Source organism: Sardina pilchardus, chromosome 21, assembly GCF_963854185.1.
Source record: "Sardina pilchardus chromosome 21, fSarPil1.1, whole genome shotgun sequence".
In the NCBI taxonomy this organism is placed as follows: domain Eukaryota; kingdom Metazoa; phylum Chordata; class Actinopteri; order Clupeiformes; family Clupeidae; genus Sardina; species Sardina pilchardus.
The window spans coordinates 7,721,585-7,739,124 of record NC_085014.1 but is presented as its reverse complement, the minus strand read 5'-3'; the positions used below and the strand labels follow the sequence as shown (position 1 = coordinate 7,739,124).

The window sequence follows — 17,540 nt, the reverse complement described above, 5'->3', positions numbered from 1 at the left end:
TGTCTTGGTATTTTAAGTCTGACTGTTAACTGTGATCACCTTTAGTATTGCGAGTATTTAATTTAAACTTTCTCTCCCTCTCCCTCCCTCCCTCCCTCCATCCATGGTGTTATGGAGCAGAATGAGGATGTCCGGCCTCACGTAAGGGAGAGGTTCCGTCTCCACGACCTGCTGCCTCCGGACTAAAACTCCCGCCTCTAACGGACCTTCTCTGACGGACACGAAGTAATAAACACAAACAAACAACTCTAACCACAACAAACAGACCTGTACAAAGGAAATCAACAACAACAAAAAAAAAAACAAGCAGACCGATTCTGGATTCCGACCACAGCGTTGCTGTTGCTGTTGAAATTTTACCGTTTTTTAATTTTCTTTTGTAGTCCCTCATTTGTTTTTAAAACAAAGAACGCATTCGAAAGTAACAAAAACAGAATTTTGTGTCAACAAGCTGTTGACTTACTGACTTGATTGATGGGGGTTACACCCTTCCTTCACTCCCCCCCCCCCGTGACCTGTAGAAATGTAGTCAATTAGAGGAAGGAAAACTCATTTTCCCACAATCCCCTTCACCCCATCAGAGATTTGGATGAAGTGAATGTGTAAAGGTCTGGAGGGAGGAGAGGGCAGGAGGAGGAGGAGGAGGAGGAGGAGGACGAGGAGGAGGAGGACGCCGCCTCTTCTCACACACGGGCCGCCATGCCTCTTCAGCAGCACCCCACTCTCAACAGGAATGGCCAGTACTGCAAAGGAACATCTGTGTGTGTGTGTGTGTGTGTGTGTGTGGGCGAGAGTGAGAGAGAGAGAGAGAGTGTGTGAGTTTGAGAAAGCGAGAGAGTGAGTGAAAACAGCCTTTCTTCTCCCCCCAGCATGGTGTAATGCATTCCTGTAACTGTGTCTCCTCCATGTGTAGTATTCTGGTGTGCTGGCCCGTGCTGAAGCCTCGTGCACTCTAACGGTGTTTGTTGTGTTCCTCCCGTCTGATCGCCTACAGTGTGTCTGCTGGTGACTGCAGAAGAGGACTCTGTCTTTTGTCTTTCTTTTTAAAAAAGAGAGAAACAAAGGAAACATAACAGTAACAGAGAGCTTAGCTGGTCCGGCTCTGAAGTAGCAAAATTGTTGACAGGGTTAAAGATTGTATTTGTTTAAACCATGATCCCATTATTATTATTATTATTATATTATCATTATTATTATTTTTAAAACGAATGAAGTCATTTATATATATATAAAAAAAGTGATATTTGATTGTGAACAGAACAACCTGTGAGGTTTTTTTCCTTCTTGTATATTTACCCTCCCTCAAATCTCGACGGAAGAGAGTAATGATTTGCCGGGCCGTTTAGCCACGTCATCTGGTCTGGTCTTGTTGATGTACTTGTAACAGTAGGAATAATGGCAGTGTTGTGAACAGGTGACGGTGTAAAAATGGACCTCTACGGTTGTTAGTTCTCCCGACTTTGGTCCTTAGACTTGGCTCTGTGTGTGTGTGTGTGTGTGTGTGTGTGTGTGTGTGTGTGTTGGATATGTGATATCTAACAGGTAGGCTCCACCAGACAGCTGGCTGAAATGTTGGTTAGCGGAGTGTCTGCAGCATTGACTCACCTCTACCACACTACAGTCAGTGGTCACTGGCCACACCAGACCTGATGGCAGGGCGCACATTTGAAAAGAATGACATCAGTCTTTGGAAAATATTGTACCGCTTCAACCTGTGCACCAGGTGTAGCCCCGGCTGTAGGTGTATGAAAGAGATCTGACTTGCCTCCATAGTGTTGCAGGTGATAGTGGGAAGTAGTCTGGCTGTCACCATGATTGAACATCAGTCTGGGCAGTGTGCGCTTTATTTCTACAGAACAAGAGGCGTGATCAATGGGCATATTTTGAATGACTACGCTTTTGGATAGTCCTTCAACCAATCAGACCAACAATCCGGCTGTGCACTTTGGATGAGCTAGTTTGTGATTGGACCCAGAAAACGTGGACAGGAAGCAGGAGAGGTAGATGCGCAGGTTTCCAGCCTGAGCTGCAGGGCGAAATCCACATCGCTGGCAGATCATGCAGGGTTTACACAGCCTAAATGTGATGTGTATATCTGCAGAATGCCTATGTAGTGCGCTCTCTCTCTCTCTCTCTCTCTCTCTCTCTCTCTCTCTCTCTCTCTCTCTCTCTCTCTCTCTCTCTCTCTCTCTCTCTCTCTCTCTCTCTCTCTCTCTCTCTCTCTCTCTCTCCCCCTCCCTCTCTCTCTCCTCATGCTCACTCCATTTCCTCTCTTTCGCGGTTGTTCTCCATGTCCGGTTCTCTTTTTCTCCCAGTCTGCTTCTCCATCACCACAGCCTCACTCGCGCGGGGAGTTACCAAGCTATGAAGCGAGGTGGTCACACACACACCACACACACACACACACACACACACACACACACACACACACACACACACAGAGAGAGAGAGATAGCCTGCTCTCACCGATCTCTTTAAAAAAAAAAAAAAAACACTGGATTGAGAGTAGATATGGTGTCAAAAGTGTTTGTTTCTTTTTTATTATTATTTTTTTTCAAATGGTTCCTCCTGAAGTTACCTGGATAAGCAGGTAGCCTTGTGTCATAGGGCTGCCCTCTGGTGCTGAACGGTTGGGAACTCTCCGGTCCCTCTTCTCCAAAGGGCCACGGACCTTGTATGTAGCGCGACGCAATGGTCAACACTAGATCACCGTGGTGACTGGTGACTCATGACTGGTTTAAAAGTTTCGTAGTTTTTATTTTACTTTTTTTTTTTTTTTTTTTTTAAATGGATCTTATTCTGTGGACTTACGTTTGTATTTTTAAATGCCTTGGTTTGTACAACAAAACAATAATGCAGTTTCAAGTATTGTGCTAAGCATCTTGATTGAATGTGCGACTCTGGTCAACTTTGTGGGATTGAGGGAGAGAAATCAGTAAAACATGGTTTAGGAAGGCGGGGAATACACTTGTCCACTCACCACCCCCTGCATCACTCCCAGGGCCATGGACACTTCACGGCAAATAGACCTTTGTCCTTTGCACAAAGAAAAAAAAAAAAGCTAAAAACAGGGGTGTCCATGTTGTAGCCTCACTCTCTCTTTCTGTCATTGCTCTGCCTTGCCTGTGTGTGTGTGTGTGTGTGTGTGTGTGTGTGTAGTGATGGGCCTTGCGCTCGTCTCCTCCGCCTGTTCTGAGTAGAATCATGTTCATGGTGCCATTCTATTCCTCCTCCTCCTCCTCCTCTTCCTCTTCCTCCTCCTATTGGGCGGTCGGCAGCCCAGCGTGTCGTGCGTCTCTAAGGGCCGGGCCTACAGTGTTGGGAGGACATGCTTAGGCGTTGAGGCAGAGGACGGTTTATAGGGCCACTGTCCCTCACACCATGTATGTCTCCTTATGGACAAAGATGAACTTGGTACATGTATGTTTTTATCTTGTCATATTAACTTTATATACATTTTCATTTTCCTTTTATTTTTTTGTAACTTGTATCTGTAAAGTGGGTCAAAAATGCATACTGGCAGAGGGTGGACGTCTCTGGAACTTCCACGACTAGTTTGGGGTTTCCAGTGTTCCAGAACGCCGTTGCTGAGCAACGGCAGGAGTGGTCTCCTGGATCTACCTCCTGTCTCGGCCAAAGCAAAGCCCTCACTGAGAGTCGGAAGATCAAAAGACAGCTTGGTCCCAAGGATCCCGCTTTGGAATGCAGGCTTCCCCTTCATTCATTCATGTGTAAAGACTGCAAAAAACCCTTCACTGCGCCATACATGGAAAGCTATGTTGTGTTGTCCACGTGGGGGGAGAAATAAGACTAAAACTACACAGGACACTGGCTCCACCTTCAGCCCTGACCACCCGCTGTCCTCCGCTGCGAGGACGTTGGGCACCTAATAACGATCATGACGAGATTATGCAAATGTGTGAGAGCCAAGCCCTGTAGCCAGCATCCCTCCCCCCCCCAATTATAAATTGTTCCCCCCCTAATAGGACAAGATATGGGTGCAACTTGCCCCGACTAAAACCCAGGCACTTTTCTTACCAAGAGAGCTTATTTTGTACAATTGTCTAAGCAGTAGCAGATTGATGCTTAAAAAAAATATAGAAGAAAGTGGCGTTGGAGGGATTTGAAAATGTACAACCAGTTCATTTATGTGCATTACCATTTTTATTGTACAATGGAGTAATATTGTACGGAAATACATGCAGCTTCATGTAAGAAAAAAAAATCCTTAAAATAAGGAAAACTTTTTGTATTTTTGATTTCAAAAGGCATGTCATATCTACTTTTTAAATGTATTAATGAAGATTTAACTTTACAAGAGATGGAGTGTTTTTTGTTTGTTTTTTCTTACTGTATTGTCTGTGTATGGACGTTTAGCTAGGGCACTGTAGTAGAGGACAAATCTTTAGCATGTAGAAAAACATAAGCCTGTTTTGTGGGAAAGTCCTTAATTAAATTTTAATCCTGGCACTTTTTCTGCAGAAAAAAACTGTTTCAGAATTGATTTATTTCCTGTTCTTTTGCATGTTTTTGTAGTAAATTCGGTGGGGGGAATATATTTAATTCAGGCACATAAGCACCTCGTTTCTGCAGACTACATTAATCCTGGGGTTGACATTAAAAGTACAGTATAGTGTTGCATGTTCTTCTCAATGTTGAACACAAAAAAAAGGCCTAATTAAGAATTAACTAGTTTTTCGAGGAGGATGATGCTCATTTACGAAGATTATTCACATTGAATTATAAACCGGCCCATAGGCCAATGCATAACAGAAATGGACCAATGGGCGTCTATCTCCATGCCCGAATCTGGGTGCGTAAAAGCGTCTAGTGTTCGCCTTCGCACAGAGCGCCTCAATCAAATGTACTAGATGTGAAACTTTGCTGTAGCTCTTGCATGAGTGTGCTCTCTTCCGCCCTCTTGGTTCAGCCTCCTCAAATATCATTGGTTCACTAGTAGCAGGTGTCAGTTAACGGCAACGTTTGGAGTGTCGACGGTCAACTCAGAGAATTAAATTTTCATTCCGTCGCCCGGCCACCGGGTAGAAATCCGGCCGTTGTAGTTCACAGCCAATTCTTCGCACCTCGTTTCTGGTGTTGTCTTTTAATTAGGTCTTCTCCCGGGGTAGAGTGTCAAGCGGACACGGGAGCCGTGATAGATACGACAGGGCGGTGGAAATGTCCACCTTTTGGTGTAAGAGGAGTCACCCAGCTCTTCAATGGGCACGAAAACTCCAACTGAGTGGTGACACTACAGGTAAGCCACTTATAGCAGGTTCCTCAGAATGGAGGGTGTCGATATCTTCAGTATTGTTTTTTACTGAAATAACTAGACATTTCCTACAAAGAATGTTTGGAGGGGATCGTGTAAAAAAATCAGCTTATCCGGATATTTTGAAAGTGTCCTCTTCTGGGCAGTGCCCGAGAATTTAGCAGAGTCCGGGGTTTCCAACTAGCAAGATGCGCCTGAGTCATTTGACTGTCGTCACCGTGTGCATCTTGGGTAAGAGTTTCACTATGTATTTAATTATAATAGGGTGAACATTTATTTGGCTTAAGATGTAAAGGGTTTTTGTTGGTGTGTTTTCATTTGTAGGAGTCGTGCGCTGTGGGCACACGCGCATCACAAACTCAGGAACGCGCACTGTAAAAAGAAAAGCAGACACGCGGTCCGAAAGTGACAAACAGTTTGAAGAGACGCTGGGAAATTTGTTAAAGGACATGCGTGTTCTCTCCGGTGGAAATGGTGAAGAAGAGAACACTGCCAGAGGACTGCCCTCCGATTTATCTAAAGGCGAAACCACCGGGGCCGCTAGCGCGCGCTCCGCGCCAGGGCAAAGCAGCTACAGCATCTATGTCGATATCTTAAGTAACATTTTTGCCATCTCGCAGCCTCTGCTGAGAGACAGATTCCTAAACGAGTTGCCTAGTAGTCTGGTGTGTATCTTGTCTGAGAGAACAGACTGCGGCCTTGAGGCCGAATTGACACGGATAGTAATCAGTGCGTCACAGGGACCACTGCGCTCGTTCGTGGCATCAGCTCGAAGTCAAACATGTCCACTGTCGAAATCCATCACAAGTACTAGCTTTTTTACGTCATATCTTCGAGTCGAAGATACCACGCTCAATCAGATGAATGCGTTTGAGGACATGCTGGTCACTGCTTTGCTCAATATTCCCTTAAATGCCACTAATAACTTTATTTCGTCTTGGAACAACTTCATTGATCTGACCATGCCATCTATAGTTTCTTATGTATCTGGCTTCATGGTGACGTTTCTTCAAACCCCGATGGATTTTATAAAAATTGCTTTGCAACTGGGTATCGAAATCCCTGCCTTGGACCAAAGTGAGCAGTGTAATCAAGGTGCTTTTTTCATATTATATTATTAAAACATGTGATTTCAGAAATACCCCGTGTTTATTCATTGCATAACGCAGATGACAGTTTTATCTAAGTAACTTTTATCCTTTCTGTGCATAGGTGATCTAAAACAACTCCTGATGTGGTAAGCTAAACACTGAACGATTGCTTCTGTCTTCTTGCTACAGCTACAGCCTACCCATGTACAGTAGCTGAATATTTGATGTCTTATACAGGTGCAGCCTACACAGTGGGGAGAATAAGTGTTTGACCCCATGCTAAAGTTGGCTAAAAAGAGGAATATAAAGTCTAAATCTTTTGACTATTGATCTTAATGCCTTAATGTGTACACTGAGAGAGTGTAGACTGAGAGAGTGTAAACTAGTGAAGTGTACACTGAGAGAGTGTAGACTGAGAGAGTGTAAACTGGTGAGGTGTAGACTGAGAGAGTGTAAACTAGTGAAGTGTAGACTGAGAGAGTGTAAACTAGTGAGGTGTGAACTGGGAGAGTGTAAACTAGTGAGGTGTAGACTGAGAGAGTGTAAACTAGTGAGGTGTAAACTGGGAGAGTGTAAACTAGTGAGGTGTAGACTGAGAGAGTGTAAACTAGTGAGGTGTAAACTGAGAGAGTGTAAACTAGTGAGGTGTAGACTGAGAGAGTGTAAACTGGTGAGGTATAAACTAGTGAGGTGTAAACTGGGAGAGTGTAAACTAGTGAGGTGTAAAGTTTGAGAGAGTGTAAACTAGTGAGGTGTGCACTGTTCTCCTCAGGGGCATGACGCACGATCTGGACTGGTCTTTCGGGGAGTCCCTGCTGGACATGCTGTTTTCCCCCGAGCTCCCGCAGTGCGGGTACGCAGGAGCCGAGTGCCAGACGGGCACACCCCAGTTCAGCCGCAGCGCGCCCTCCGACGACGACGACGACGCTGCTGCCGCCTCCGAGCCTCTCCTGAGCTGCGAGCGCAGCAGCCTGGCCCCCCTGGACGCTACCATGTGTGCCGAGCTGCTGCAGACACAGGGGCAGACGCAGGGGCAGACACAGGCCGCCTCCCCCTCCCCCTCCCCCATGCTGGCGTCGCTGTGCAGGGCCCTGAGCTGGCTCTCCCCCCAGCAGGTGCGGCAGGTGTGGAGGAACAGCTGCCACGCCGCCCGCTCACTGCTGGACCCCTTCCTGGACGAAGCCGCCTGCAGCCAGGAGCCCCTGAGCCCAGAGGACACGCTGGACACCCAGGAGGAGTCCTCATCTTCCTCCTCCTCCTCTTCATCTTCCTCTCCCTCCTCATCTTCCTCCTCCTCCTCCTCCCCCTCCTCCACCTCCTCCTCCTCTTCCTCCTCATCTTCATCCTCATCCTCCTCCTCCTCTTCATCCTCCTCCTCCTCCTCCTCCTCCTCTTCATCCCCCTCCTCTTCCTCCTCCTCCTCCTCCCCCAGCACCACCAGTCTCCGGCGTGTGTCCCGGTCCAACCGCAGTCTCAAAGAGCTGCTGTGCGTGTACGAGAACTGGACGGCGGCGGGCGGGGTGGACCCCAGCGTGGTGTCCCTGTGCGCCGACAACTTCCCGGAGGAGTTTGTGCCGCGCGTGTGCGACGACGTCCAGGTCTTCGGCGCGCTCCTGGCCGACGCCTCCAACGCCTGGCTGTGGGGCTACTGCTTCAACCGCTCGCGCGACTCCATGGTGCGCCGCCACTGCGCCTACGACACCTGGGGCCCCGACAGCGTCCAGCCCGCCCTGGTGGTCGCCCTCTGCTGGACGTTCGAGCGCGAGCGCTTCAAGGCCCTGCTGTGCGGCTTCAGCCTGGACTTCTTCAACCTGATCTTCTCCGACCCGGAGAACGGCTGGCTGCGGCCCAACTGCACGCGGCAGCCCGAGAGGGTGGACCCCGCCGCCCTGGTGGCCGAGGCGTGCGCGTACGGCCGGTGGGACGTCCGGGCGCAGGTCACCGCCGAGAAGCTGACCGTCTGCGTCCAGCACGACGAGCTCGGCTTCCGTCTGCACGCGTGCAACAACGCCACCTTCCTGTCCGAGCTGCTGAGGAACGACGCCCACGGGTGGGTGAGGGAGTTCTGCGCCACGCTGCCCTCGCCCATGCCCCCCACGGGCCCGCAGATCAGCGTGCCGGAGTGGTGCAACTACACGCAGTGGGCGCTCGCGCCCGTCGTCGACCCGTCGGTGGTGGGCCTGTGCTGGCAGATGGACCGGCCGAGCTTCCGGAACAACGTCTGCTGCGACCTGGACCTGTTCGAGCGCCTGACCCGCGACCCGCTCAACGAGTGGCTCACGTCCGCGTGCGTGGAGGACGAGAAGGAGCGCGACCGCGTGGTCGCCCGGACGTGCCGCTACGGCGACTGGACGCGCCCGGCGATCGTGGACATGACGGACGTGGCGCTCTGCGCCGACCGGGACCCGGAGAACTTCACGGAGAACGTCTGCGCCGACCGGGTGGTGCTGCAGAACCTCCTCGCCAACCTGGACAACACCTGGCTGCTCCAGCGCTGCGCCAACCACAGCGCGGCCGTGGACCCCGCGCGGCACTGCCACTACGCCAGCTGGACGGTGGCACTACCCGACCCCTTCTTCCTGGCCTTCTGCTGGGACTACGACCAGGCCAACTTCGTGGCGTCCGTCTGCTCCAACCCGCCCGTCCTCGCCCTCCTCCGCCAGGAGAGCTCCAGCGCCTGGGTGGGCACCCTGTGTGCCACCTACGCCAACTACACCACCACTGGTGGCGGGGCAGATAGTGGTGACGGCAGTAGCCCCAATACCACCACCACCACCACTACTACCACCACCCCCTCCGCCTCCTCCTCCCCCTCCTCCTCCTCCTCCTCCTCCTCCTCTTCCTCTTCCTCTTCCCCCACCACCACCCCTTCCTCTCCCTCCCCAACGCTGCCCCCGTCCTCTGCCCCCCCGTGCCCGGTGCGTGAGGTGGCGCAGCGTCTGAACTGGTCGTGCAGCGCGGCGGACTTTGGCGCGGTGTGCCACGCGGGCGCGGGCGCGGGCGCGAGCGCGAGCGAGCTGCAGGCGCTGCAGATGCTGGTGCGCTGTGGCCTGGCGGAGGTGCTGCCGCGCGTGGACCGCCTCCTCACCCCCGGCGTGGCGTCGGCGCTGCGCCAGGCTGCCAGCCTCTCCGTGGTGCTGCTGGTGGCGCTGGAGGAGAGCCAGATGACCAGCGTCCGCGTGACGGAGAACATCCGCCTCAGCGTGCTGGAGTCGGTCCAGCGCTACATGGAGAAGGAGCGCAGCTTCACCAACAAGAGGGTGCTGCTCCAGTGCTTTGGGGTGAGCGACCTTTTGGGAATGTGTAGGGGAAGAGCGTTTGGGAATGTGCAGGGGAAGAGCGTTTGGGAATGTGCAGGTGGAGAGCGTTTGGGAATGTGCAGGGGGAGAGCTTTTGGGAATGTGTAGGGGAAGAGCGTTTGGGAATGTGTAGGGGAAGAGCGTTTGGGAATGAGCTTTTGGGAATGTGTAGGGGAAGAGCCTTTGGGAATGTGTAGGGGAAGAGCTTTTGGGAATGTGTAGGGGAAGAGCTTTTGGGAATGTGTAGGGGAAGAGCTTTTGGGAATGTGCAGGGGGAGAGCTTTTGGGAATGTGCAGGGGAAGAGCGTTTGGGATTGTGTAGGGGGAGAGCTTTTGGGAATGTGTATGGGGAGAGCGTTTGGGAATGTGTAGGGATAGAGCTTTTGTGAATGTGTAGGGGAAGAGCTCTTGGGAATGTGTAGGGGAAGAGTGTTTGGGAATGTGTAGGGGAAGAGTGTTTGGGAATGTATAGGGGGAAAGCTTTTGGGAATGCATAGGGGGAGAGCTTTTGGGAATGCATGGGGGAGAGCTTTTGGGAATGTTTATGGGAAGAGCTTTTGGGAATGTGTAGGGGAAGATTTAGGTTAAGATTTTTAAAGAAGAATTAGGCCCCAGCCGTGGCGCAACTGACTGGGGCACCTGCACCGCATGCCGGCGAGCCGGGTTCGATTCCCCGTGGTCCTTTCCGGATCCCACCCAAACTCTCTCTCCCATTTGCTTCCTGTCTCTCTCTACTGTCCTATCGGATTAAAGGTATAAAAGGTAAAAAAATATATACCACATTAGTTACTGAAAATGATGTGATTTTTCATTAAAGTTACATGCAAAAGTTAATAGAGGCATACATATCCCACTTAGGTTAGGTCATAGTAATAATAGTGAATTGAGCAAAATGGAAGCATAAAGTGTGCACACTAGATAATGGTGTGTTTCCTCCACACATAATACTTTGGACGTACGTACGCGTCATATTCTGCCGTGATATGTGAGAAACATTTGATATATGACTATATATTGCATATTGCCCATCACATGGTTGTAGTTGTTAGGATTGACCATGTAATGAAGAAGGGGACATACTTATGAAGAATTAGGAGTTAATACAGAGACTAGAGATGACTGGTCAAGTCACTCTAATCACCATGACAACTATTTATGGGCTGTAATTACCATGACAACTATTGTTGGGGTCTCTATCCCTGACCTAACTCTTGACCTTGGAAGACATTTTGTATTTCGCACAAGCTTTTCTAATCGTGTGTGTGTGGCTTCGGTGTTGGGTGCAGTACAGCTACAGTGCTGATGATGGAAGTGTGTGTGTGTGTGTGTATGTGTATGTGTGTGTGTGTGTGTATGTGTGTGTGTGTGTGTGTGTGTGTGGCTTCGGTGTGGGGTGCAGTACAGCTACAGTGCTGATGATGGCAGTCAGAGGAAAATGTTTATGACTAGCGTGTCAAAATATCTGCCGTCATTATAGCAGGGTAATTAACTGAGCGTATCCGTTACCAAGACCACAATTGTTGTGTAATTGACATGAGGTCCGGCGCGGTGTCAAGTGACCGCACTGTCACCGATATTGGACATTCCAAATCTCTTCCCTCGCATGCAATATTTACTGAGCCTCATTTGATTTGGTGTGTGTTCTCACACACAGCCATTCACACCTCCTGTTTATTGTGCTTGTCCTCTTTGTTATGTTGATCTGGCTTTTGTGTGTGTGTGTGTGTGACGATCAATAGGTTTAATTATCGCCTGTCACACTGTTTCCCTGTTGCCTCTACCTCTGTGAGTCTGTCTTTATCTTCTCCTCTCTTCTTTTCTTTCTGTATTTCTTTCCTCCTCTCTTTCTTTAGCGTGGCCTGCTGGTTAGGGCTTCAGGCTTGTAACCGAAGGGTTGCCGGTTTGATCCCCGACCAGTAGGAAAGATGTGGGCGGGGGGAGTGGTGGAGCACTGCTCTCCCATACCCACATCCACAGCAACCTTGAGCATGGCACCTAACCCCTCACACACACATATTTGATTACTTTTATTTGGACCCAGAAGACAAGCAAATGATACAAGATCCAAACACTGTGGGAAAAGTCAATGACATGGTGACAGATCTACTAGGCTTACACACTTATTAATGTAGCATTCAAGATTCAAGGATAAACAAAGCATCTTCGTCTCCATATTTGCCTACTACCAATGATAGCTGAGACAGAACAGAATTTTGCCAGTCTTTTTGCCACCTTTTTCTGCAGCCCCCCCATCTGCAGCCCCCCCCCCCCCCCCCACACACACACACACACACACTTGAGCAAGGCACCTAACCCTTCACTGCTACCTGAGCGCCGCTGTGGCAGGCAGCTCACTGTGAGCTTCACCTCACTGTGTGTGTGTTCACTAATTCACGGATTGGGATAAATGCAGAGACCAAATATCCCTCACAGGATCAAAACAGTATATATTTGTTTCTTTAAAAGGGTACATACTTGTCTTTAAGATAATATATACTTGTTTCTTTAGAAGAGTACATACTTGTTTCTTTAAAAGAGTGTTTGTTTGTGTCTTCCCCAGAGAGTGCTGACGAGCCTGCTGCAGATTGGAAGAGGCGTGGTCAGTGACGACTCCTCCCTCATGAAGGTGAGACTCCAGTCAGGTCCAGCTGGAAAAGTAAAGCACATAATATAACTAAAGAATAATAAAAACACAATTAAAAAGTAAAGCACATAACATAACTTAACAATAATAAAAACACAATTAAAAAGTAAAGCACATAACATAACTAGAAAAGCACTCTGAGAACACAGACCTCCGCCAAGCGCCTCCTGGATCCAGATGACTCCCCAAATGTAAATCCTCCTTGGGTCATTTCAGACTTTCCTGAAATCCATCCATGACTTTTTGAGGTTATCTTGCTAACAGACAGACAGACAAACAAACAAGTAAAGGTAATTAAAAACACAATAGTAAAGACACAAGGTTGAATAATTAAAAGACAGATTAAAATGTGTAACTCACTGAGAACAGGAAGTGATGGATGCTTCCATGAGAGTCAAAACTCTGTGTTGTACCATTACATCAGGCCAAAGGCTCTTCACATTGGAAACGGTTCTTCAGAGCCACAGATCATCATGGGCTAGGGCCTATTATGGCATGCCATTATGCCATTCATTAAATGTTTTTTAATTATTATTTTTAAAGAACTGTTGCCTCGATGGTTCTTTGGAGCACTGAAAAATATGAAATATTTAATATGAAGTTGTAGTCTGACGATCACCATACTAAGCTCAATCTTTTAAGATTGAACATTAGTCTGGGGAGGCTGCACTTTATTTATACTGCACAAGAGGCCTGATCAATGGGCATCGTTCAAATGACTCTGTACACTTGGATAGTCCTTCAACCAATCAGACCAACGATCCGGGTGCACATTTTGGATGAGCTAATTTGTGATTGGATCCAGAGGTTGTGGACAGGAAGCAGAGGAGATAGATGTGCAGGTTTCCAGCCTGAGCAAATTCGCCAGCAGGTCAGGCACTAGGCAGGGTTCACCCATCCCAATGAAGTTTTGATCTGTGGAGTTCTCTTACCCTGTGTGGTTCTGAAGTTTTGATCTGTGGAGTTCTCTTACCCTGTGTGGTTCTGAAGTTATGATTTGTGAGGTTCTCTTACCCTGTGTGGTTCTGAAGTTTTGATCTGTGGAGTTCTCTTACCCTGTGTGGTTCTGAAGTTATGATTTGTGAGGTTCTCTTACCCTGTGTGGTTCTGAAGTTTTGATCTGTGGAGTTTTCTTACCCTGTGTGGTTCTGAAGTTATGATTTGTGAGGTTCTCTTACCCTGTGTGGTTCTGAAGTTTTGATCTGTGGAGTTCTCTTACCCTGTGTGGTTCTGAAGTTATGATTTGTGAGGTTCTCTCACCCTGTGTGGTTCTGAAGTTGTGATTTGTGAGGTTCTCTCACCCTGTGTGGTTCTGCAGTTGTGATTTGTGAGGTTCTCTCACCCGGTGTGGTTCTGCAGTTGTGATCTGTGGAGTTCTCTTACTCTGTGTGGTTCTTCAGTTGTGATCTGTGAGGTTCTCTCACCCGGTGTGGTTCTGAAGTTCTGATCTGTGAGGTTCTCTCGCCCGGTGTGGTTCTGCAGGAGTACTTCCACATTCCTCTGGACCAGCTGCAGGCCGTCCTCAGTGCAGTGGACAGCACCACCATCAGCCTCATCCTGGAGTACCTCAATAGGAACCAGGCCACGCTACAGGTACACACACACACACACACACACACACACACACACACACACACACACACACACACACCTTCCTCCGCCTCATCCTGGAGTACCTCAGAAGGAACCAGGCCACGCTACAGGTGAGAGACCACACACACACACACACACACACACACACACACACACACACACACACACACACACACACACACACACACACACACACACACACCACCCTCCGGCTCATCCTGGAGTACCTCAGAAGGAACCAGGCCACGCTACACGTGAGAGACGGCTGTGCACACACACACACACACACACACACACACACACATCCCATGGTAGTGTTATCCTAACTTATACTGATTTGATTGATTTAAAATCAATTCATTTTATTTTACTGATTGTCAGGGCCTTGTTTAGTTGAGCTTAAAAAGCAGTGAAGTAAGTGTGTGTGTGTGTGTGTGTGTGTGTGTGTGTGTGGTGTGTGTGCGTGCCTGTGTGGTGTGTGTGTTACAGCTGTCGGACGCATACCTGCAGACCATGGTGTCCGTGCTGTTCCACACACACCTGGCCCGGGATGCCAGCCTCTTCACAGACCTGAGCCCTCTCCTCGCCATGGCCACCCCCACAGACATCCAGGCCCTGCCGGCCCTGCACAGCAACCCCTCCGTGTAAGGCACGCCGTGTGTGTGTGTGTGTGTGTGTGCACAGCAACCCTTCAGTGTAAGAAACGCCTGGTGTGTGTGTGTGTGGCCAGCAACCCCTCCATGTACAGTAAGACACGCCTGGTGTGTGTGTGTGTGTGTGTGTGTGCGTGTGTGTGTGTTTGTGTGTGCATGTGCACAGCAACCCCTCCGTGTAAGACACGCCTGGTGTGTGTGTGTGTGTGTGTGTGTGCGCAATCCAAAATACAATGTAGTATAGCCTAATTTCTCCTTGTGTGATGAAAGCACAGACTTGTATTCATGGGTTTCATCAGGTCCCTTTCCACAGGTGTATTAATCAAGCACCATGCAGTCTGCATTGATAATCAAGGTGCTTGATTCTATACACCTGTGGAAAGGGACCTGATGAAACCCATGAATAGCAGTTATTGAAGTGTGTCTTGAGTGCAAAGGTGTTGCTGTCTCATCTCAGTGGTTTCAGAGCAAGGCTGATAGGTTTGGATTGGACTGTGCGCTGAATTACAGAGTGATGTTGTCTCAGAATGAGAACAATGAGATTGCTCAACTTGTATTGTTTAATAGAGGGAGGCTCTTGAGACTTGAGTTGTATTATTTGATTGAGGGAGGGTCTTGGATTGTATTATTTAATTGAGGGAGACTCTTGAGTTGTATTATTTAATTGAGGGAGGGTCTTGGGTTGTATTATTAATATAGTGAGGGTCTTGGGTTGTATTATTTAATATAGTGAGGGTCTTGGGTTGTATTATTTAACTGAGGGAGGGTCTTGGGTTGTATTATTTAACTGAGGGAGGGTCTTGGGTGTCAGTCACGCAAGCATGACTAAGCTTGTCTGGCCTCTCTTTGTTTTTGCTCTCTCTTTCTCCCCCTCCCTCCTTCTCTCCTTCCCTTCCTCCCTTCTCTCATTCTCTCTTCTTTTTCCTCCTCCCCCTCTCTTGTTTCTTGCTCCCTCTCTTTCTATCTGTCCTTTATTGTACAAGCTTCTTCCTTATTTATCTGCCTTTCATTCCGTCTGTCCATCTCTTTTCTTCCCCTGTCTTCCTCTTCTCTTCTTCCACCCCAACCCTTCCTTTCTTTCACTGCCACATTTTGTTCTACCTCTCTTTCTCTTTCAATCTGCACCTGTCTTTTTTCACTGCCTCTCTCCTTTTCATTCTGGCTGTGCATCTTTTAATTCTGTTTCCTGCCCTCTCAATCTCCTCCCATATCCTCTCCTCTCCTCCTCCTGTCTCCTCTCCTCTCTTCTCCTCTCATCTTCTCTCTCCTCCTCCCCTGTCCTTTCCTCTTCCTCCCTACTCCTCCTCTCCTCTCCTCTCATCTCCTCTCCTCTGTGGTTGAGGGTTGTATTTATGCAATGGATGAGGAAGGGGAATTATTGTTCTGAACTATTCAGTGGTGACTGATACCTGGTTTGGTCTGTTTGTTTGGTTGTTTGTTTTGGTATGTTTTCTTTTTTTTTCGTGTAGGTTGTTTTCTCTGGTTATTGGTCTATTTGGTGTGGTTGTATTTTTGTTTGGGGGCGGGTGAGGTTTTTAACATGGGCTGTTTTTATTGCTACTTGGTTTCTTTTTCACTGTCAATAAAGGAACCTCTAAAATCAAAGTCTGTCCTCTCTCTCCACCTCTTCTCTCCTCCTCCTCCTCTCCTCTCTTCTCCTCTCATCTCTCCTCTCCTCCTCCTCCCACCCCCTTCCTCTCCTCTCCTCCTCCTCTCATCTCCTCTCCTCTCTCCTCTCGATCTCCTCCCACCCCCCCTTCCTCTCCTCCTCTCCTTCTCTCCTCCTCCTCCTCCTCCTCCTCTCCTCCTCTAGGCTGCAGACTATAAACGGCCTGCTCCCGTCTCTGAGTGCTGAGCGGCGGGCAGCGTTGGGCAGATGGTTTGCCCGCGGCGTGGGCTCGGCCAACCTGACAGCCGGCGGAGTCTCTCTCGTCAGGGACACGGGCAACCTGATAGCCTACCTGCCCTTCCACAGCTTCCAACACCTCTCACCTGCTCAGGTAACAGCCTGCTCCAGACACCTCGCTACGAAACCGGACCCCGCCACCGCCCGCCAGACCTGGACCTGTGTGTGTGTGTGTGTGTGTGTGTGTGTGTGTGTGTGTGTGTGTGTGTGTGTGTGTCTCACGGCTCACTTGGTCTATTTTGGGACTGACATGCCCCCTTTTCGGACCTCAATAGGCTGCCCAGAGGCTGAGTAGCCAGAGGCTGGGCATGTAGGACAGTGAGTTACTATAACAGCTGAAACACTAAATGGGGTACAATATGGTAGTTTAGTGTAGATAACAGCTGACACACTAAATGGGGTACAATATGGTAGTTTAGTGTAGGACAGTGAGTAGCTATAACAGCTGGAACACTAAATGGGGTACAATATGGTAGTTTAGTGTAGGACAGTGAGTAACTATAACAGCTGAAACACTAAATGGGGTACAATATGGTAGTTTAGTGTAGGACAGTGAGTAACTATAACAGCTGGAACACTAAATGGGGTACAATATGGTAGTTTAGTGTAGGACAGTGAGTACTATAACAGCTGGAACACTAAATGGGGTACAACATGGTAGTTTAGTGTAGGACAGTGAGTACTATAACAGCTGGAACACTAAATGGGGTACAATATGGTAGTTTAGTGTAGGACAGTGAGTACTATAACAACTGGAACACTAAATGGGGTACAATATGGTAGTTTAGTGTAGGACAGTGAGTACTATAACAGCTGGAACACTAAATGGGGTACAACATGGTAGTTTAGTGTAGGACAGTGAGTACTATAACAGCTGGAACACTAAATGGGGTACAATATGGTAGTTTAGTGTAGGACAGTGAGTACTATAACAGCTGGAACACTAAATGGGGTACAATATGGTAGTTTAGTGTAGGACAGTGAGTACTATAACAGCTGGAACACTAAATGGGGTAGGCTACAATATGGTAGTTTACAGCCCACAGAACAGCAGCATATTTAATGTTTGCTGCCCCGTTCAG

The 17,540-nt window shown here is 48.6% G+C and overlaps 1 protein-coding gene across 1 annotated transcript in view; it reads left to right on the top strand.

Annotated features, from left to right (window-relative positions):
• The window catches only part of ctdspl2b (CTD (carboxy-terminal domain, RNA polymerase II, polypeptide A) small phosphatase like 2b), a 28,125-nt gene extending 25,058 nt beyond the window's left edge, over window positions 1-3,067 (top strand). Inside the window, exon 13 of the mRNA XM_062524041.1 lies at window positions 121-3,067. Within this exon, the coding sequence (XP_062380025.1) occupies window positions 121-186 (66 nt within the window). The 3' untranslated portion in view covers window positions 187-3,067. The remainder of the gene's footprint in view (window positions 1-120) is intronic.
• The last annotated feature ends 14,473 nt before the right edge of the window (window positions 3,068-17,540 follow it).